General features: G+C 44.0%; 1 protein-coding gene across 1 annotated transcript in view; it reads left to right on the top strand.

The window, feature by feature from the left end:
* mettl15 (methyltransferase 15, mitochondrial 12S rRNA N4-cytidine) overlaps window positions 1-21996 on the top strand; it is a 103732-nt gene that overhangs the window by 46102 nt on the left and 35634 nt on the right. The window contains exon 3 of the mRNA XM_088612056.1: window positions 14365-14501. Coding sequence (XP_088468182.1) covers window positions 14365-14501 — 137 coding nt within the window. The remainder of the gene's footprint in view (window positions 1-14364; window positions 14502-21996) is intronic.

Below are 21996 nucleotides of genomic sequence, written 5' to 3'. Positions count from 1 at the left end.
GGAAGAACCTGAAGCTTATTTTATTATCAGTGTCGCCTCCTATCGGATGATTTTATATGAAGGCATTCCTGCAGGAAAGCTAATCAGGCCGGTGTTGTTCGGACCTCCATGCAAATGAGCTCTACAGAACATGAAGGTACATGACGTTCTGCAGCTTATACCAACAACAAAGCCGTTGATCACAATAGTCAATACAGATGCAGGTTCTTGACAGATTTATGGCTGAAAACCCTTAGAGTTCTTGGCAGGCCTACAGAGCTCTGTAACAATTTGTGTGATTATAATATTTTGTTGCCCCATGTTGCTGCCATTGCTGCATTCCTTTACATGAATTTCAAACGATTAGCTAGTTACACAGGCTGAAGATGAAAGTCACAGATGCATTTTGGAAGTGTGTTGTACTTTAATAGTACAATAAACCAAAACAGCTACAGTACAACAAAGACCAGTCAATGAATCAAAGAGCTAACAGGCTAATATATTATGACAGGAGATCTGTCTGGATTTGCTGGTGGGTGGGGTGAGTCACCAATTTCAACTCTGCCCCCCACCCTTCCCCTACAATACGAAACAGCCTGGAATATTGTCCCTTCCCCCGTTCTCTTCCACGGTTGGAATGAGAAACAGCTACGCTGTCAGACGAAGTGTCTCGGAGTAGGATGGACCCTGTCTTTGACTGGGTGCCCAACACCTCTAGGCCCTGCATCAGGTAAATGACAGCCTGCTCAGGGGTGTGCCAGACAGTGGCTGCCATTTCTCCTATTGCTCAACCAGAGGAATTGCAGACAAACCCATAATTTGCAATCATGAGCTCAAGGGCTATATTTTTTACTGCTTCCCTCCTCGGTAAAGGCAGATGGGTTAAGACGGGCAGCGAGAGAGCGCACACTTGATTACAGGTTTACAAATTAGATGTAAACCGAATCCCACAATGAACTCCAGGTGACAGGAAAAAGGACCCTGTCAGTCCAGCACAAGGAAAGCGATCCTGTTCCAGTCAGTCTCTTTCCTTAATGGGCTGTCTGTTATTGTAAGAAGATATTTAAAACTCCGTCCTGACATTTTAGATCGCCGAGTGTAACTGAACTGTAGGCAGAAGCCAGGGTAGGGATTCAGAACAACTTTTATCTCTCTTCTGAAGTCTGAAGCGCCCATCCTGCTCTCTAGGAAGAAAGTGGACAAGTCCCACTTGTAGAACATCCGCGACTGGTTCTCATGTCTTTTAGGAAGTTCCAGAAGACGTTCTGTGAAAGAAACCCGCGTTGGAGTGTATGTGTTGGATTAGGTTTCCTGCAGGAAACATCGTTCTGAACTCCAAACAAAGTGTTTTTCTTTTAGGGTTTTCCTGACCAATTTCATTGACCCCTTGTTACTAGATGAGTAGAGCTTTCATGATCTCCTCAGATATGATTTATGATTTTATTTTTTAATTTATGTTAACTTGTGTGGTTGGTTACTCTTGTAGGGAGTGCACCAGAGACCAAGTAATGCCAGTGACCAAGCTTTTATGCCTGTATGTACATAAGTTTTTTATTTCAACTATGCAGTTTCCTGATACACAGGAAGAATTTGCACTTTTGCACTTTCTGGTTCCCTCTACTGGAGCAGGTAGTTATGGAATCAACATTTTTGACGACCCAGTTTTGGTAAGACATCAAAACTGTTTGTCTCCAATCCAAAACGTTTCCAAAATTGCAAGTAAAAATGTGCCATAGGTTTTTTCTGTTTTGTTTCCAATCATATCTTGTGTAGTTCCAATTCACAAAGTTTCCAAGTGTCTTTATAATTACAAAGCAAAAGCAAGTCCTGGCATTGCACTTTATTGTGTTCTGAGTTCTCTTATTCATCTGTGTTCAGATACATTTCAGATATCAGCCCTTTGGCCAAAATATTAGTAGCTCCTACCAATCAAAAATGCTCCACCTGTGGATGTGGCAAGCATTCCACAGTTCTTAAATAGTCCAGCTCAGTGCTATCCCTTTCCTCGAGAAGGATTGTCTTTAGTGGAGGCTATGATTAGGTAAATTGCAAGTGAGTCTGAACTGTGTCGTCACACAGTTTCACTAGTTTTTGATAGGACAAAGATACAGTATGGGGATTGTTCTGACCAGAGAATGAGACAGAAGTCTCCTCAACCCCAACCACATGGTATTTGCCACAGACGGAGTCTAGTTTTAAAGTGCTGCTTTCAAAGCAGTTCGAGCAGTAGGCAGGAACCTTTTATTAAAGCAAGACATTGTAGACTTGAGCAAGAAAAGGATCCGTGCAAACAGAAGTAGTATGAATCCGGAACTGTTGCTGACAAAGTCTGAGCTTAAGCAAATAATGGAAGATGAACTCATGCAGGCATTTCAGACATTAACTGGGATCTCACCCGAGTAAGGGCAGGGATTTGTTTGCAGTGACTGTGGCATTAGACTACCTAGAAGAGGTATTCAGAAAGGTGGTCAAACAACTTTTTCCAATCTGGCTTTTTCCTGGACCTGGTAGACCAAATAAGATGTACGCCGACAAAGCTCTGTATAAAATATCAATGAGGATGACTCATTTTGAGTTTAGTGTCAATCGTAGTTGCAAATGCCAAGCCCATTATAGCCCAATCCTTCAGGGAGACGCTAAGTCTGTCTCTGGCGCACAGAGATGGCTCGGCTTTAAAGGGGAAATAACCCATTAGTATTGGCTGTGTATACGTTACAGGAGGCGTTAATCTTTAATGTATTTCTAAAAACAGATGTTTTACATGTAAACAGGAACGATAACCTGGAACAATACAGCTGAGGCCAAGTGGCAAAAAAAAGAAGCAAATATATTGTTTTCCCCGGGGAGTTCATTAACAAGACCTTTTTCAGGCACCCAGGTTCTAGTTGTTGTCGTAAGTGCAGTGCATGGTTTGTTTGGATATTCAGAAACGCACGTCACATCGGTAGACTTCCTGCTGGAGAGAACGTACCCCCGTGAGGTTGCTGGGGCTTGGCACCTGTTGTTTTTTTTGGGGGGTTGTGTTTCATAGACATTCTGGCCTTGTAAGTCTCTATGACCTTACAGTCCAGCCCCAGCTCCATTCCCCACCTCTGGCGGTTTTCTCTGTTGAAGCGTCAGGAAGGAGTTCTCTTCTTTGGTCATTATTGGAGAATGATGCTTGTTTTGGTCCATGGGTTCACTCTCTCCTCTTTCCTCGGCCTCATTCTCCTGGAAGTCCGGAAGTCGTCATGCATCAAGCAAGTGGCTGGTCTGGCTGAAACAGGATAACAAGAGAAGATTTAAATTGCAGGGAAGTGTCTGATCAAGTGAATCTGGTGAACTAGGGAGCACCTAAAGGGAGTCACTGGCCAAGGGCACCATCTTGCTGTAGACTCTCCAGTAGAGTCTCCAGTAACCTCAGTACAGCTTAGAGCTCTAAACTCCAAACCAGATGGTCGTGGGATTCAAAGGTGAGGTGAGGCTGTGCTGCTGTACCCTGAGCAAGGTACCTCAGTCAGTAAGTTCTTCTGTATAAATTGGAACCTGGCAAAAGTTAAATGAAAGTATGCTGATATTTCAACATTTCCTTATTTTTAAATCATGATTGTTTGAGGAGAACATGAAAAGACTGATCAATGAACATTGCTTAGTACTGAAAATACGCACACAATAAATGACTATCAATTTCTCATGAGTCCTCAGACAGTCACTGGAAACATATTATCACATCAGTTCTTGGCCTGTTTGTCGAGTTGGCAAAATGTATAAATCAGTATGTTCCAGGTTGTGATTGTAAACAAAAAAATGGTCCTAGCTGAATTATCTGGTTAAAACAAAAACGCCAAACAAAAGGGTTTTGTACCCAGAAGCAGAACACTTTACTTGATCTGCAGTGGTTTGTGGTTGGTTGTGCAGGGGCATCACTGTGCTGAGACTGCAGCATGGATGAGGGCTTTTGTATTCTCTATTGCCGAAGAGTGTGAGTACAGTATTCCTACTCCTGGAACACAACAGGAACTGTCACGTGTAACACTAGATGGGAGCAATAAATTCTGTGTAATCCAAGGGTGAAAAGTCAAATCTGGACATGTTCTAAGCAATTGCAACGAGGAAGCAGAAACCAAGCTTTCAAACATCAGCGGGTATGAGGCAGCTATTAGAATTTTCTCCTCTGTTCTAATTTTAGTTCTGGACATGTCTGAGATGCCCAGAAAGAGAAGCCCTTTGTGGGTCCTCCCACTCATCAGAAGCAGCCTAGCTGCATCACTGGGAGCCTTGGCTATTAAGAAAGAGAAGCCTCAGTGGCCCAGCCTGTACTGTGAGTGTGTGAAGGAGCTAGCCGGTCTTTACTTGGCTCGCGCATCCCTCTGTGCAGCAGGGCAGACCTACGGCAAGCCGGAGGTGGAATGAAAGGACTTTGCTCGTCTTGGCAAGTGGCAGAGCTGTCTGGTAGGAGCAGCAAAGCAGCAAGGCTGGAGGGTGAGTGGAGTGGCCGGAGCAGCCTGAAGGCATTCCTGGATGTGTCAGCAAAACCAACAGGACTATAATCAGTGAACAGCAGCCCTGATCACAGGGAGGACAGACCACCTGCTTCTCTCCCCCACATTTTTGTCGTGTTTATGTAGGAAACGAGAGGGCTGCTATTTCTGGGCCGTTCATAAACTTGGTCCTAAAGTTCCTTCTCCCCACCCGGCCAGCCCGCCTTCCGGTCCTCAGTGATGTCATTACGCTCCGATGCCATTCTTTTCCTGCAGCTCTGGTCTGACCAGACTCAGGTCGTTCCGCTGACCTCTGTGGCGTCTCCCGGGCTGGTTGTTTTGAACCTTGTGTGTCAAGATGTGGACCTTGAGGGGTACCAGTCCTGCAAGTTTCCTGAGTCTTGTTGAGCCCTCACCAGCCTGGGACCCTGACTTGAGTGCACAAATCAATCCCTGACATTTCAACATTTTCACAGGCACATGAAAAAGTGCACATTTTGGCAGTGTGACCGTATAACTTCAAACGGGTGGGTTTCACGGATATCTCCAATCGAAACGTTTTTCACCTCCACATTGTCTGAAGTAACAACATTAAATATGAAAAGGGGAAAGCACGGCTAATGGGTCATTGAGCAACACGAGTTCCTCCGAACAAAAAAAAAAAGCTGTTTTAGATGCGAATTACACCTACACACAATACAGCAGTCTCTGTTTACAAGACAAAGGCAGGAGGGAAAAGCCAATAACCAGCAGAACGGCAAACATTTTAAGCTCTGCTTCGGTTCATGTTGGTAGAGAAAGGGGTGCTTTGATGGGGCCCCCAATAAGAGCACAAACGTGGCCTCCCTGAAATATTCCTAAACCAGTGGAAGTCTCATTTTCAGTCTCCCTTGCACTCTGACTGAGCCAAATGGCTTTCTTGTACCGCTGACATTTTTTTTTTTCCCTCCTGCTCTCATTAATCGTCACAGAGGTGTCCGTGGGTGAGAAGCAGGGGCTGTAGTTCAGAGAACACCCCCCCCCCCCCCTCCTCGCCCCCTCCTCTTTTCCCTGCTGCTGTGGCGGAACACGAACACAAAGGGAGAATAGCAACCAGGACTCGAGTTCATAGATCTGTGTGGGCGTAGGAAATTCCCTTAACGTGAGACAGCCTGGGACAGACGCTGAGATTGGCTTCTCTATCCATTTCTATTAGGCATGCTAGCCCTGTGCCTGTGTGTGTACTATGTCAAATAGCAATTACAGGCAGAAACAGAGGCTCTCCTGAAAGACTGCCCTGGTGCTGGCTCTTTGAGGGGGCCTCGAGTTGTGATTGAAGAGGCTGACACGGAAGTCTCCCCTTTCCGCCAGTGGCCTTTTCCCGCACAGCAACGTCTGCCTTTTTTCCTTAACCTTTCTTAAAGGCCAGCTCTGGTCCTGCTGCAGCGGCCGGAGAGACTGCTTCTCCGGGAGAAAGACCGCGGCCGGTGGGAGCCGCGAGACTCGTGTGACTCATCGCTTCGCATCCGGCGCTGTTGACTTTTAAACGAGGAAAAGGGAAATGTATTTGTTTTTCGGTATCGATTTCTTCCCCCTCCTCCTTACACCTACCCCACACGCTCCCCCCCACCCCCTCCCTCACTTTTCTATCGATTGAGGCGTTAAATGAAATGTTGTCGGCACAAATTACCAGGCAGATGGTATTTTTTTCCTCCTAATGCTGTGAAGTCTTTGTCGAATGCCAGGTAATTTCCCCGTCCAGAGTTGATGTCGTTGGCTTTTCAGCAAACAAGTTTAGCGGATGGGCGCCATTCGTCATGTGTCAGTCGTGAGCTTTGCATTAGACGTGCCTTGTCCTCGAATGTGGCTTTTGCGTGGGGGGGAATTTATTTCAGAAACCCGCCAGATAGCCCTGCTGCCCCGGCGTGTAACTACGGGGTTAGCAGGACAGGTAATGAGAAACAGGCTCAGTGGCTTGGGTCTTCTCGAGTGGCGTTGTGTTGTTCACCCAGGGTGTCTGCTGTCATTCAAACACAGAACAAACAAGGTTGAACTCACAGGAAAAATCCTTTGCCCGATCCCTTTCTTGAACGCTACAATGCCACAAATGAACATATCTAAGGGATCCGTTACCTGGGTGCATTTGTTGAAGATGATTTCATGTGAGTGACAGGCCACTACTGTAATATAATTACTGCGTAATAATACTACTAGGAGTTCTTATTAAATAAGCTCAACATACATTGAAGTTAAAGCAAAGACTTCCCGGCAGCCTGGTATCTGTTACTCAACCTTAAGGAATGCTACAGACTTCGAATGTGCGTGACAACGTTTGTAAAACAAATTCTCAGTTTCTGCGAAAACAATTAGACGAATACTTTTGCGCGATGCACATCTTATTCACTCTCATTATTTACTGCCTTGGACCGGGGACAAGTAAGCAGTAATGTACTGACACCGCTTCGGGCGCTGTGCAGCTTTGAACTGCAAAGGGCTGCTTACTCAGAGCAGAAAGCACACCCGTGTGTTGGAAATAAACTGTGCCATCCTGCAGGACTGGCCACATATAAACCCAGGTGTGTGAAGAAGGTAAGATCAGACAGTAATCATAAGCACCTAAGTGCAATTAAACTACCTTTAAGTCCATATGTGTTAAATCTAAAGAAAATGGAGCGTTTTTATTCACCCCTTATGTCCAGCGCCTTTTAGTGATCACAGGGCTTCACAACTGCGTGCAAAAAGCATCCATGTCGAAAGAAGAAAACTCGAGTGACAACTACCCGGGTGTTATGTACAGAAAAGATGACACGTGTTTGTAGTTTAACAATTTATTTGGAAAAGAAATGCAGCAGCAGAAGCAGTGCCGGATTTCCCAGTAGGCACAGTAGGCACAGGGCCTAGGGCCTATGAAATTGTTAGGGCCTACAAAGGAGGGAAACAGTAGTGACTGACGAAAAACGAGCTGAAACAACATGCTTGCGGTCGACTCTCGGTGCTCCAGATCAATAATCCTACACTATCTAGCGGCTGTTCTAGAAACTAGAAGTATCGAAGTGATGGTCACTCGACTCGCTCCGTCAATCACGAGGTTTAGCATTAGAAGAGTTTAAAGTGCATCATGTCAGTCGACATCATTCAATTGGCGTTTCCCCCTCTTTTTACACATTTCGGAGTGAAAGTGCCCAGGGCCTACGAACACCTAAATCCAGCCCTGGGCCTTCAGCAGTCATCCCTGGGCGCCATGGCGACGGGTTAAATGTGTAATGGACGCCCTGTTGTAACTAATACAGCAGCTGCTGAAAACAGGGAACACCGAGGCCATAACAATAGGCAGGAAGAAGGAATGTTTTGATCAAATACATCTTATCATTAATGTGGGAAGTGGCACAAGTGGTACATTTACTCAAAACATGCATATTCATTGGTGAATCTTTTACCAACAGATGGAGTTGAAGCTCACTTTTGCAATGAAGTCGATGATGTTGGATGCATTGTTTGGGGATAATGTTTTATGAATGCACCTCACCTGAAACCTGGCTGCTTTTTATTTTGCGTTTCCCGTTAGCTTTTAGCTTCAGTGTCACTGGTGTTCATGTTGTACCGATTAAAACTACGGTCAGTAAATTGGTATCAAAGATGTTTTTGACTGACAGGACTAGGAGTTGTACCTGGTCATGTCTTGGCACGCATTAATTGGTGACACAAACCTTCTTAGTGAGAGATTTTCTCCCCATTCCCTCCTCTCTCACTCGGGTCTCCGAGAATGAATTACAACAAGCTCATTAGGTGGAAATCAAATATTTATGTGACAGTTAACCTGCAACAGTCATGTTAAAAAAAAAATAGTTCTGGCAGAACCGCTGTTGCTGTAACCATTATTAACCATGCATTTTATTATTTTAATGAACTTTTCTCATTCCTGCAGATTTGAAATAATTGGGAGAATGATTAGTCACTCTACTGTGTACAGACTCCTAGAGACCAAGTTGCTTGCTGTGCAAATACGTTCTTTAAGGTCCCTGCGTGGTCACAGTCAGAGGTGTGTAGCCTTCTCCACAGCTCTGCATGAACAGAAAATGAAAATTGAAATCAAAGTTGGTCTGTAAGCTGTTCGTGATCGTAATAATCAATACATATTTGCAGGGTAAGATAACATCAAATCTAAAATTAAATTACATGTTCATTCATTGTTTATTGCACATCCATAACAATTGATGAAAACATTTTTCTAATACACCCCTGAAAGACATTTGCAAATGATGGTATTGTGCCGTCGTCTGCAGTATGTCAATTTGTGGGTTAAATATGGTTGTGGGCCTAAGAAGAAGATTTGGTAAAGTAAGACAGCCACTAAACAAGCCAGAAATGCCAGCTTGCCTCTTCATACAGTGGAGAAGAACACTATACCCCACCTCAGGTATCTGAGACAGAATTCATCTTTACAGCATGAACAATAGCCACATCATTCTGCCTAAAGTCCTCTGATCCCTTGCAGGAAACTACACAGACAAGATGTTGCCTTAATAATCTTGAAAAGAACAAGTGATTCACAGTTAGCTGGGTTCTAACAGCAAGCTCAAGAGGCTGTTGCAGTTTTTTGCTTAAAAATCATGACTGTGTGCATTTTCTTAGCTTTACGAGTAAGGAATTTGGATTTTTGTTTTGACTTTGAACATGCCTGACAAAGGTTTTAAATTTTCTATTCTATAGAAAGACCTCAATCGTATGTTGCCAGATCTCCTCTCTTGAATGTTTCCCTTGTTGCGTTTGTTTTGATCAAAGTGTACAAGTTGATGCAGTTGCTTCAGGAAAGTTACGCATTTGCATTCCGCATTGAGGTCCTCATTCTGATTAGTCAACTTCTGGTTTGTCAAGTGCCTGGGAATGGTGTGGTTTTGCTAAAAGAAACTGTTACCATGCATACAAACACAAAACGAAACTGAGTGTTTTATGCGTTTGTGCATGGGTTGTGCCAAATTGTATCTGTGGTCAACTGGTGCACTTTACTGCAATCAGCAACACTTTGGATTAGTTTTGCCTACATAAATGAGGGGTTTGTAGTGTAGTGGGTGAGCCTCTGAGCTCATGGCTGGCAGGTTGTGGGTTCGAGTCCCTGCTGCAAATATTGCTGCTGTGCCTTGAGTGAGGCTCACTAACCTAGGTGCTCCAGGCCTCCTAGCTGTAGGAGTGGGGACCAGCAGTGCTGGGGGGGTCATTCCTCTTATGAACCAGTGTCCCATCCAGGGGGAGAGAATCTTGGACTTTCTAGTCTGCTTTGTACTACAGAGACCATAAACAGCGAAATAAATGATCTTGACAGAAAAAGCTCCAACAGAAACGGGGTTAATATTCACCAGCAGACGAGGTGTACATCACACTACGCTGTCACGTGATTCACGATTATCCACATTTTCTTTGTAAGCTCTCTCCCCACTGCTACTCAACCCGCTGCTTACAACTACACTGTGGAGCCTTTGAACCACAGCTCCCTCTGCTAATGCCCCTCTCTTGTGTCACTGGGAGATACGGGCACTAGCTTTTACAACGCCATTCTTTGCTACAGCTCCTGTATCCCTAGGTCATCTTTCACAGCAGAGTCTTACTGGGATGCAGTTGTCTTTTAAGACATTCTTTCTGCTAAAGGGCTCTTATCAGCACCCAGCCTAGACATAGCATTCCTGGGCAATACTGACTTGTGTGTGCCTTATAAACAAATGGAAATGTAAATAACCCATTAATTTGAAGTAGGCAATTGCGACAAGTAATGTCACTCTTAATTCTAAAACATTGAGACAGAAACTTCATTTCAAGGTCCTCTGTATCTGGCACCAGGGCAGATCCCTGTGTGAGAGGGTGGATTTTGCCCTTTCCTGCACAAGGCTGGGGGCTACAAATCTTATCTTTGCTCCTGGGGAACCTGCAGGGCAGTCTTAGAGCAAAACCGTAGTACGCTCCAAAACGGAGATCAGACAACTGATACTGTTAACATGCTGCACAATCCTCTTAAAGGAAAGGCTGTTTGATACATGGCTTGAGAAAAAGTGTCTTATGGAGAGGTGCTTGAACCTTCAGGACAATAGTGCCTGTCAGATGCAGACATCGATGAAGTCGTAGGGAAGTCAGTGTTGTCTGGGAAAAATGAGTTCCAGACACCACTGAAACTCTTATTCCACTGAACAAACCCTGCGGCTCAGAGGTTACGAGAGCCGTCGTGATGCTGGTCTGCACAGTTGTTCACAGCGCTGATTGCCAGTAAATGGATTCTCGTGGATTGAAGGGCGACTTTGAGGAAAACGTGTTCTTCAGAAGAGTTTTATAATTTTCCCACTGGTTTTCTGCTCTACGCCTGGATTCCGGTTTTTATTTATTTAAGAAACCCAGCAGCTTGCTCGCTGTTTTCATTCTTCAGAGTGTGACATCCCTCGCCTAATTTAATATTCTTGACTTCCCTTGAAGATTTGTCAAGCTGGCTGTTTCAGAGTAAAATTTAGGAAAGCAATCCAGGAGATTGGGTATTGATTGAGAAGCTGAGGTTTTTAAAAAAAAAACACTGTATAGGCCTACATCTCCATCAAAGACAGAAGTACATGGAGTGGATTAGAAGAAACATATACTAGACAGACCTGCTCAGAGAACTGGAAAATAACACAAGCAACAATTTAAATACATTTCAAGAACATATATGTATTAAATGACAGGAGTGTAAAATGAAACACCACTCAGGTTGTTTAAATCTCTCATGAATCCATGTCCCCTGTGACAGGGTGATCTGAGGCTGGGCTTGTCCCGTGAGTCTGCCGTAGCAGAAAGTTGCTTGTAAACTTCTGGTAGAAGTGCTGTGAATCAAAGGCGCTGTGACTCGCGCGTTTGATGCGTGCTTGTCACTTCCCCGAGGTGACGGAAAAGGAATGAAAGTTTTTAGGGTGTTCTGTCGCAGAATGAAACGACATGAAAGCGCTGCCTCGCGACAGGGGGGCATGGAGTTCCTGAACATTTTTTCCTGTGTTTCCCATTTCCCCATGTAAATTATCTGGGATCAGGGCCCTCCACTTCCACTTGCACACTGTGCTTCGATTTTGAGTTTACACATAGCAAACGGACTGTATAAAACCCTTTATACAGCTGCACTGACTTAATCAAACCTTTGTACTGTGACTTTTCTAAGAGCTGAACCTTCAGAACACCAGGGGCGTGTGTGCACTGGCTGAGGAGCCTCAAGTGCTCTTGGTTCCATTGTGACAGTGCTGGTCGTGTGCACCGTGACCTGATCCCAGGGAAGTCTTTGTTTCTAGGGGGAAATAAAAACTTGTGAGCTGAGTTGCTGCATGCTCCTTTGCGCTCATGAAAAGGGAACTCAACGGAAAAATCTGCATGTGGGGCAATTAAGTGAATTTAGGGGGTGTTACCAACTAGTTTTCGTTTTTTTTTTTCCTTTCTGTTCCTGACATCTGCTTTTGACCAAGATCCATTATTAGAGCCTGAGCTCAGCTTGCTTTCTTAATAAGGCAAGCTGGATCCAACCCTTAAGCAACCTGTCTCCATCAAAGTACATAGTTTAGACAGCAGAGAGCCACTTGGCACTGTGCACATTGGGAACCTGGAAGAATTCTGAAGCAGGATTTATCGCCGCCAACCACAAATAATCATATGTTGCATGACCGCACCTCGTTCTCCCTTAAAAGAAATTGCAGACATGCACATGCAGCACACAAAAACAATTACAAAGTATCTTCTCCAGAATTGTTCCATTATTATGGGGGTGGGAGGGAACCTTTCGGCAACATCACATTAAAGCAGTTCTTTTTAATCATCTTTCAGAAATACACTTTCTTAGGAAGCATGGAGCTCTTTGATGCATGTTAGGAAAGGTTATTTTTGTCAGTGTGCAACATCCATGGTAGCCATTCAAACCTTTGGCTTGTCCTTAATTCCAGTGGTTCTGTTTAGTTTGCAAAACTGCACCATTTCCGCTTGAAGGCTTTTAATGCTATAAAACCCCCACAGATTGCATCCCGACATGTAACACAAACAGCAAAGCCTCACCCAAAATGTGCTTGTGTAAATGGAATGAAATTTACTTCTGTACCAAACGGGGGGAAGGGACCATACATAAAAACGGACCGTTCTGCGCTTTTTAAAATGCAGCCATAAATGATAACAGTTTGCATTGTTTTTATTTTCTGAAGAGGTTCTTGTGATTAAATTATGTTCAACGAGTTTAAAGACACTGATTAGAAGGCGATACGCTGGAGAAGGATGCTTCGGGAATCACGCCTGGGCGGATTTTCAGCGTAAGGACAGACGATAGAGGTAGAAATGAAGACCCCATGGGAGGGTTTGGGTCTCCAGCTCTAGGACCACAAAGCCCCGACTGAGGTGACGCATCTGCCGAGAAGCAGCTGAACGAAGACGTGCTTCTGTGTTGTCCGAGCAGCGGCGCGGTATCGCCAGTGGATCAGGGACGGGGTGTGTGAAGCAGAGCTTTTTTACTTGTCTTGTCACCCTGCAGCTCCCCGCTGGCAGCCCCACTAGAGCTCAGCAGGTCTGAGCCTGGTCAGTACCTGGATGGGAGACTCCTGAGAAAGCTAAGGCTGCTGCTGGAAGAGGTGTTAGTGGGGCCAGCAGGGGGCGCTCACCCTGCAGTCTGTGTGGGTCCTAAGGTCCCAGTCTAGTGACGGGGACACTATACTGTAAACAGGCGCCTTAGATGAGACGTAAAACCGAGGTCCTGACCCTCTGTGGTCATTAAAAAGCCCAGGGCATTTCTCGAAAAGAGTAGGGGTGTCACCCCAGTGTCCTGGCCAAATTTCTCATTGGCCCTTACCAATCATGGCCTCCTAATAATCCCCATCTCTGAACTGGCTTCATCACTCTGCTCTCCTCCCCTCTGAGAGCTGATGTGTGGGGAGTGTAGTGGCGCACTATGGCTGCCGTCTCATCATCCAGGTGGGGGTACACACTGGTGGTGGTGGAGGGCATCCCTATTAACTGTAAAGCGCTTTGAGTGGAGTGTCCAGAAAAGCGCTATATAAGTGTAAGCAATTATTAAATATTATTATAACTGCCTATGGCCACACTGCTGATGAAGTCGCGTGGTTGCAGTCCGGCCGTGTGGTGTGGTGTGGTGTGGTGTGGTGTGGTGCTCTGCTCTGCTCTGCTCTGCGCGGCTCTGCCCCCTAGATCAAACAAAAATAGAACAGATGTAAAGCCGGTCCCCCGATGGAGACTGAGCCGCGCGAGGGGAGAGGAGAGCCGAGCTGTCAGCGGGACAGAGCGAGTGGCAGGCAGTTTCTGACGGCTCCTGCGATACGGCCCAGAAGGATGTCTGAGCTGATGTGACAGATGACAACCAGAGGGTCTTGGGTGACATTTTAGTCAGGCTTTCGTGCAAGTAAAGGGAAGATTTACTTTCAAAGTAGAGACACGCTCTTTTAGGACTTGAGGAAGTGATTTGTCAATGCAGAAATCTGCCCTGCAAGGTGACTGCATGCATCAAAGTCCCTCATATTTCTGCTTTCATTTATTTAGCCTGCATTTCGTAGTTCACCTGTAGATTTTCCGGGAATGATCCTGTAGATTTTTGGCATTAGACAGATGTCACTGAGATCTTTCAGTTGATGAGTTACCTTCATCTGCGGCCACAATGTCACTAAAACCATGCTTTTGTCCGAGGCATCAACATGGTCTGTTTTTTGTCGTTTTCTTGGAGACATCGTGCAAGTCATTGAGGAGCCATTGTCTGCCATTGTCCCTGTCCGTGTCCCAATAATTCATCTGTCTCTGCTTTGGTCCTCTGTGGCTCTGCACCATGCTTCTGTCTATGCATCCATCCAATAATCCATCCATCAGCAATGTTGTGGATCAGTGTTCTGTGGATCGATGTGGATCTGATGAGAGATGATTCCTGGAATTGCCTTGGAAAAAGCTTCATGGTTATGTGTTCCAGGTTTTCCTGGATATGACATTTGGAGCTGGGGGCCATTCCAGGGCAATCCTGCAGGACGTACCGGGAATCACCATTTATGCTCTGGACAGGGACCCAGTGGCGTACCAGCTAGCTCAGCAGCTATCAAGTCAGCATCCGTAAGTACGATGACCTGTCTGAGTCTCAGGGGTGCAGAAACTTGCGTCTTCGTTCCACTGTATCACTTGCTGTTCTGAAACAACTGGGATGGTGGCCATCACTGCTACAGGACAAATGTACAGTAGTTGCAGTGGGGCAATGGAGGGGTAAATGCGAGCTACACAGGCTTGTTCAGCAATTTCCTGGTACAACAGCTGCTGGATGTGGAAATCCAAAGCTTGGGATGAGGTTCCTGTAGAAAAGTTGCAAAGGTACATCACTACGGGGGCAATCAAAGTAATTCTGAGAGGAGTAAGGTTGTGATATGGGAGAGTGAGCCAGCTTCAGCTAAAGATCACACCCTGACTGGCAGATCTTCAAGAAGGCTTGTTATCACATTGCCAAAAGGCCCAGACTGCCTGGCAAGCTTGCAGCTCTCTGCTTCGGTCCCCTGTGGTTCTGCACCAGGGATGTGCAGAATCGAGTATACTAGAAAAGTTATCAGTCTTCAATGCTCACATAAAGGCTACAGCAGTCATCCGGAACTGAGATGTAGTCACGGAAGATTTAAATGCATTGACTTTCTCTACCCGATAATTCGAGGCAAAAGAAGGGGTAGGTGGACAGAAACAAATCGTGCTTAGCTGCCTTCATTTTTTTTTTTTAAATCCTAGGAGGTATGTTGATGGAGAAGGTATCTTTCTTGGCTTGTATTCAATAATGGATTCACACCACACCACAAGAAAACCATTATCACATTAAAAATTCCACAACTGAGCCCCACTCCAAGCAATCCATCTGCATTTACATGGAGAGAACCTCTCCAACACCCATCGCCGTGGGGCTACCCATATCTCACCTGTCAAGACTGCCCACACAAGGAAGATCCTGCGCACAGGCAATACCCCATTAGTTCAGAGATGAGGAAGAGCAGCATTAAGAGTTAAGGAGCAGAGGCAGGCACTTCGGGCTTCAGGTTTGCTCTGTTTAATAAGCCGAGCGAGAGAGAGAGGTAGCGCAAGAGAGAGACAGAAAATGAGATGTTAGGGTTCCTAATTCTGCTGCGTGGGCAAGGAATCCTTTGACGTTGATTCTGGGGAAGCCTCCGTCCTGGGAATCGCTCACGCACACACACAGAATACAGCAGACACAGTTCTGTCAGCAGCGCTATACCCTACCAGTAAACCCTTTGACACCCACTCAAAGCAAGAGAGGGGAAGCGCTGGAGAAGCCTTAGCAATTAGCCAGTATTATTGGATGGCAGTATAAAAAGGCAGAGGAGCCTACACAGTGCCTACACAAGTAAGGGTTGGCGTGCTTTCTTCTTCTTTTCTAATGCTCCTGTGCTTTACAAGAAAGTACAGCCTGGAAGCGAAAGATTAATAAGGATATTAGTCCAAAACTTCTTGCAGTACTGTGGTGATCTGGAGAAAGCTGCTCAGAACAGCTCCTTCTGAGCACCTGCAAGGCTCTTGTGGGACTGTTTAGCCTGGAGCTCTGTACTACAGTGATATCATTATATTTCTGAATAAATGGCAATAATGCATTTCATCATGTCCCAAAAGGTCACAGGTATGAGACCTTGGGTGCTCTATGGAGAGTCTTGAGGCTGCCAGTAATAGTATTGGTGGTCCGCCTATCAGTAGACATGAGATAACATTGGCTTTACTGGAGGGTCTCTTTTTTTATTTCAACACCCTGAACTCATAGGGAGATCTTTGGAACTTTTTGCTGCACAGTTTTGTGAAAGTTTTGGTGAGAGTTTAAATGGATATTTCCTGCAGGAGTGTGTAGGTGGGAAAGGGCGAGCTGATTTATTTAGCTCTTATACTTCTGAGGAATTAACTAGGGCTGTCTTGGAGTATAAGGCTTTTAATGTTGTTCGGTCAATGTTGTTACTACAGGTTGATGAAGTGAAAACTAAAGTGTCACGGAAGCTTAGGCTACAGAGAGTGGGACAGCAAAGCTGGGCTCAGTGACTCCCCAGCCTTTTGCCTTAAAACTGACAATTTACCAAATATAACAGACTTAGCTGTTATATAGTTGCTTAGCTGTTTGGTCCATTTACAGTCTAAGGGTCTACTCACAAATTGTACCAATGAAGAAGAAAAGCAGGATTGTTGAAAACAATATTTCCTCCAACGTGTGCAGCAAATAAGGGTTACTCCTGCGCCTCTTCAAAGCGTATTTACTGCTTGTGGAACCAGAATTGAGTCATATTGCTATCAATTCCAGCTCATTAGCAGTGTGGAGGATCTGGAGGAACCCGGTTAAGATATATGCTTGGAAGCCCACCCCCTGAGCCCCCGAGGATGGAGAGAGGGTGGAGGTGATTTCGCAGTGTGCAGGGAAGGTGACCCAGTGACAGCCTGCTCTCGCTATACTTGAAGGTCTCCAGTTCCTAGAGGCATCCTTCCAGAACTGTTTTGTAACACAGTATGTCATAATTACAAAGCACCTCTCACTTACCATTTAAAGAATGCTTAAGGAATCTTAAGCAACCCTTTCTGATTGAAGACCTGACAGATTTCAACACAAGGTTATTTTTGTGTTATTTTTTCCTCCTCCGGCCTTGTCCTCCAGGCTCAATTTTATTCAATTTGAGGCCAATTTGCCCCACGCACCGGGTAAACATTTTGACCTTCGGAGTGCGACCCAAGAGTGCTCAAATTAGCCCATTTCGGCTCTCAATAGCAGGCCTGTCCTTTCTGTTTTGAGCCGATACACCTTCTAATGAGAGTGGTTAGATTGCATTTGCAAAACCAAATGACATTGGGGGGGAGATGCACTGCTCTGAATTGGCCCACCCCAGCACATGCAGGTATGATATGCTAATCGGAGAGATGTAAATAGCCTGGCTGTTATAACTTTCAATATACTGCATTAATGTAGATGTCCTATATTTTAAGGAGCAAATTACAGTGCAGATCCAGATACTCTCTCTGTGCATGATTGGTTTTCTGACAGACCTTCCAGCCATAAGAAAAGCAGATTAGACTGAATTGTTGGTATGGAACTAATTAGTGAACTCCCCCCAATGTGACTGCATACATTTTTGTATTAGCATAGAATGACCTGCTAAATAGTTTTGCCGCAGGGTGGACAGGATAGGGAGGTCATCAAGGTCACAGTGTTTTATTTTCTTTAGTTTTCCCAGTATGGTGTTATATTGGGAAGGAGTAACATTCGTGGCTTCAATCCCAGCGTTAATATGTTATATGTTGTGGTCTCCACTTTCAGCTAACGAGGGCAAAGTTTAGCAGTGTTTTTTAATTTCGGCGCATTGTGTTTCAGCTGCAGCTCAGCAGTAAGAACCCTGAGGGCAGGAAGGCCAAATTCGATGTAGTAGGATCCTTGTCAAGTTTTCAGCAGATTCAACTAACACAACAGTCTGATCCCACATATTTCGCTCCTCTGAGGCATTGAGGAACTTAGCCCAGGGGACTTCTTATAGAAAATACTGCATAGTGAAACAGGAATCAGAGAAGACACGTTGAAACTATGTGGGAAATACATTTAAAACTGGGAACAATAGGCATCTCTATACACAACAGGTTGTGCGAGTGTAGAGCAGGCTATCCAGGCATACTGTTGAAGATGATACCCTGGCTTCTGTCAAGACACTGCTGGATGAAATACTTGGATCAATTAGCTACTAACAGCTTAATGGACTAATTAGGCTGAATGGCCTCCCGTTCGTAAGCAAAGTTTTAAGTTCCTATGTTCTAAAAAAACCTCCTTGCAAACTTTTAAAAAACTCAAAAACTCTTTCAGTCCTAAGTTTTACTGAAAGTGGAGTTCTGTTATTCGGATTGATTCAGTGCCCTTTAATATAACCATTTTCATTAATGTTTTTATGGTTTCATCAATTCTGAGATGGCATATTAATACAGTACATAATGGAGCACTGTCGCACTAAAGAAAAGCTTTGTAGTAAATCTTTTCTCTGTCAATAACAATTCAAAAGCTGTAGCCTACTCACAGCATAGGAACCAACTGAGGGTGCAATTGGGAATCGCTCATGAAAAAGACCAGGAAAAAATGCCCTAATTAAATGTGATGAGATGTCTCCTATTGTCATTGAGCTGATAAGTGTAATGAGCCTTCCCTAAACCTTTAAGTAAGTTTTTTCATGTATTTCGTCTGCATTGTTCACTAATGTACGACTCATGGATCATTGAGATCGAGATCAAGACCATTCACAGACTCAGGGCAGCGTTCTTCGAAAGACGTTTTTTGGTGCTGTTATTTAAGTAAATGTGTCAATAAACAGATATATCTTTCTGATCACAATGAGGCTGCTTGCAGGACCCAAAAAAAAATCTACTCTGGTGCCCGTTTGGATATTTGTTCACCATGGAAGTCAAATACATGTGTCAGATGAGCTGGGGAAAGAAAAATAAAATAAAACCCCTTCATTCTCAACTCAAAATAAACTCTTCCACTCACAGATCTGCAGTAAACGAAGACAGCCGGGCTGCTGTTAGTTTACTCAGCTCGTGTTGAGCTGGGGTAGGCGAGATCGTTTATGTGTTTGTGTGATTCGTTTTTAAATAATGGCATATGTTTATTTCACCGAGCAAGTACATGAATCCTCATGCTACTACAGCAAATTTGAATACCCAAATATTTGTCCCAGCAAAAAGTATGCCTACAGATTCTGGATGCAAGCTTAAGCAAATAGGAAAGAGAACGCGTTGTAGGATTAATTTACTGTACGAATTCTTTGTTGGTTTATGAGCCTGTCCATAGTCCCATGGAATGGCAATGCAGGTTTCTTGGAAATGAATTCTAACCCTGTTTAGTTCACTGTATATTTTAATTACACTGATGTGCTAAAAGGGTATTTTCAACAACTGCACAGCATATTCCACTTTCAAGAGCTGAAACAGGGCTCCCCAAGAAAATAGTTTTAATTCTTGAGCGTACAGACGCTGGTTTTAAAAGTCACAACATACGAACAAATTGCTCCGGAGCCGGTGGGCAGAGTTATTGATTACGAAAAGCTCTAGCTGTGTATAATTACTGGAGGAGGATCTATCAGACAATAAGAGAATATATCCTCTGGTTATTTCTCTTCCTGTGTTCTTAGAATCAGGCTTCCGCTGTTCTTTGTCTGTGACCTGGCCTGACTCGTCTTTAATGAAGTCTAAAATAAAGAAGTGAGCGGCACACACCAAAACTGCAGCTGTCCAGAATTCCTCGAAGGCTTTGCCTCAGGTAGTTCTGCCCTGAACTTTTTTTTTTCCATGTCCTGGCAGATATTTTCAGCCACACCCCCCCACCCCCCCTGCTGAAAGCGATCAATCTGCAGGTCATCTTGAGCATCTGTGACGCACTTGGGCGAGCTGGTAGGTCAGCACTCAGGAATATTTTTAAGCTTGAATAGCATCCCGAACATAGATTTCATGGGAGCAAAGCGCAGTGTAGCGCACATATCTGGAGTGCCAGAGACATGCTTCTCAAAGTGAAGGCGCCTGGCATCTTTGAGCTGCGAAGGAGAGAGATGTAGGCCTCATACACCCTTTCTCTTCCATCGTTCATGTCATTCTCACTTACAGTAAGTTCTTCTGTCAGATGAGGAGAATCCCTGCATTTCCTCCTATAGAATTCATGTTTTCTATTTAATTTCAATGTGCGAAAGGCTCGTGGGGTGAGGTCGATATCACTGGTGCTTTTTGGATGCAGAACGGGTGTGTAGTGTAATGCAGAACTGAAAAACATTCCATGATCCGTCTCTCAGATCTGCTTCTGCGCATACAACGTTTCACCACCAGGTGGCACTGTACACAATTCAAAAATGTTAAGGCCTGTGAAGAGTCTATTACTGCTACAATCAATCCAACCCCTTCTTTTCAAAATGTTTTTCCAGTCGTTTTCTTAATTGATAAATAAAATGATCAATATAAAATCAGAGGTGCTGATAGTATTAAACTGCTTCATTAGAGCAAATTCTGAGTACAGTAATTTCATAAGCCACTTTTAAAAGGGACCAGGGCTGAGCTCTTATTTCTTCTGATTTGCAGTTTTCTTTAATGATGGGGATTATCTGTCTGTTGAGGAAGTGAGGTCGCTCATTTTTAGAGCCTTTGTACTTTGTGGTGATAATTGCATCTCAAGAATTCTTAACATAATCATCATGCAGGAACATCAAATATAATAATAATGAGAATGTTTTAAAAAACCTTTTAGCCATCAAAGGTTTCCCCTATTTTAAAAAATAAAAGAAATACTGTATCAAGACATTCTGTGTGAGTTATCTTGCAAATCCCCCAGAAAATCTGTCACCGTTTCTGTAACAAGCTTAAGCTGTAGACCTCAATGTGCCCTGCTGTTGTGTCAATCCCAGAAAAAAAAAAATCAAACAAGTATTTTTTTAAATCGTTTCCTGCTGTAAGGGTTTGCTTACTGGCAGAACTGAAATCTTGCAAAGAAGTACTGATCATGCTCATATAGCTTTGACAACAGTCTTTGTAGGACTTACTGTATGTGAGGTATCACCAGTAATCATTGATCTCAACAGACTTCAAAGGCAGAACTGTACTGACTGAGAATGGTAGATTCTTCTACAATCTGAAATCTACATTATTATCCCTACCGGTCATCATATTATTTTACAGAGTTATGCATTTGTATTAGTTTTATTAGTTCTAAGAAAGCATATGTTTAGTTATGTTGAGCACTAAATAATTCAAATATACATTCATTCATTTTCTAGCCACTTTATGCAATGCATTGTTGAGGGGAGCTGGAGCCTAACATGACAAGCAACAGGTACAAAGCAGGGCGCACCCTGGAGGGGACACCAGTGCATTGCAGGGCACACACAGACACACAGGAACACCCTTACACCAGGGGCCAGTTTCCTCAGAAGCTAATTCACCAACCAGTATGTCTTAGGACTGTGGGAGGCAACTGGATCAAAATACAAATAGGAAATATTCAAATCTACATTGAGTTGGTTTAATTCTACGATGTTATTGATGTCATATTAATTTTGTTTAATCATATCATCTTGCAGGCGTAACATTTTCAAAATTATGATTTTTTCTCATTCTCCAGCTAAGAATAGAACGCAGTCCTTTTAATGTGTCTTTTTTTATTTCATAGCTGGGATAATATTTTTAATTGTTTTTTTTTTTCTTCCACGGTTTCACTGTCTAGTAGCAAAGATTACTAAACCCCATTCTGCTAACCCATCTTCATTAATTAGGCCGTCCTGAAAGGCAGTGACCAAACAGTTATTCCATTAAATATTTATTCAGTCCCTCATTGGCAACGTAGCATAGCACACTGCCAGAAATGAGTTTTCTTTTAATAGCATAAAGGCATCAGTTCCTGCAGATGAAGCTTAAAAAGTTGTGCTTCCAAAGAGAGACGGCGGTATGTGTTACACATCGCTGCAGGCACTACTCCAAAAACTGTTAAACAAACAATTTGTCAGGAATGATAAATAAGGTAATTCCTCCATTACTGCAAGCACAGAATCATGGAGACTTTTGCAGAATGATACTG

This window comes from Lepisosteus platostomus, chromosome 18 (genome assembly GCF_059453375.1).
Source record: "Lepisosteus platostomus isolate fLepPlt1 chromosome 18, fLepPlt1.hap1, whole genome shotgun sequence".
NCBI lineage: Eukaryota > Metazoa > Chordata > Actinopteri > Semionotiformes > Lepisosteidae > Lepisosteus > Lepisosteus platostomus.
The sequence above is the reverse complement of the archived record's forward strand: the minus strand, read 5'-3'. Positions and strand labels throughout refer to the sequence as shown.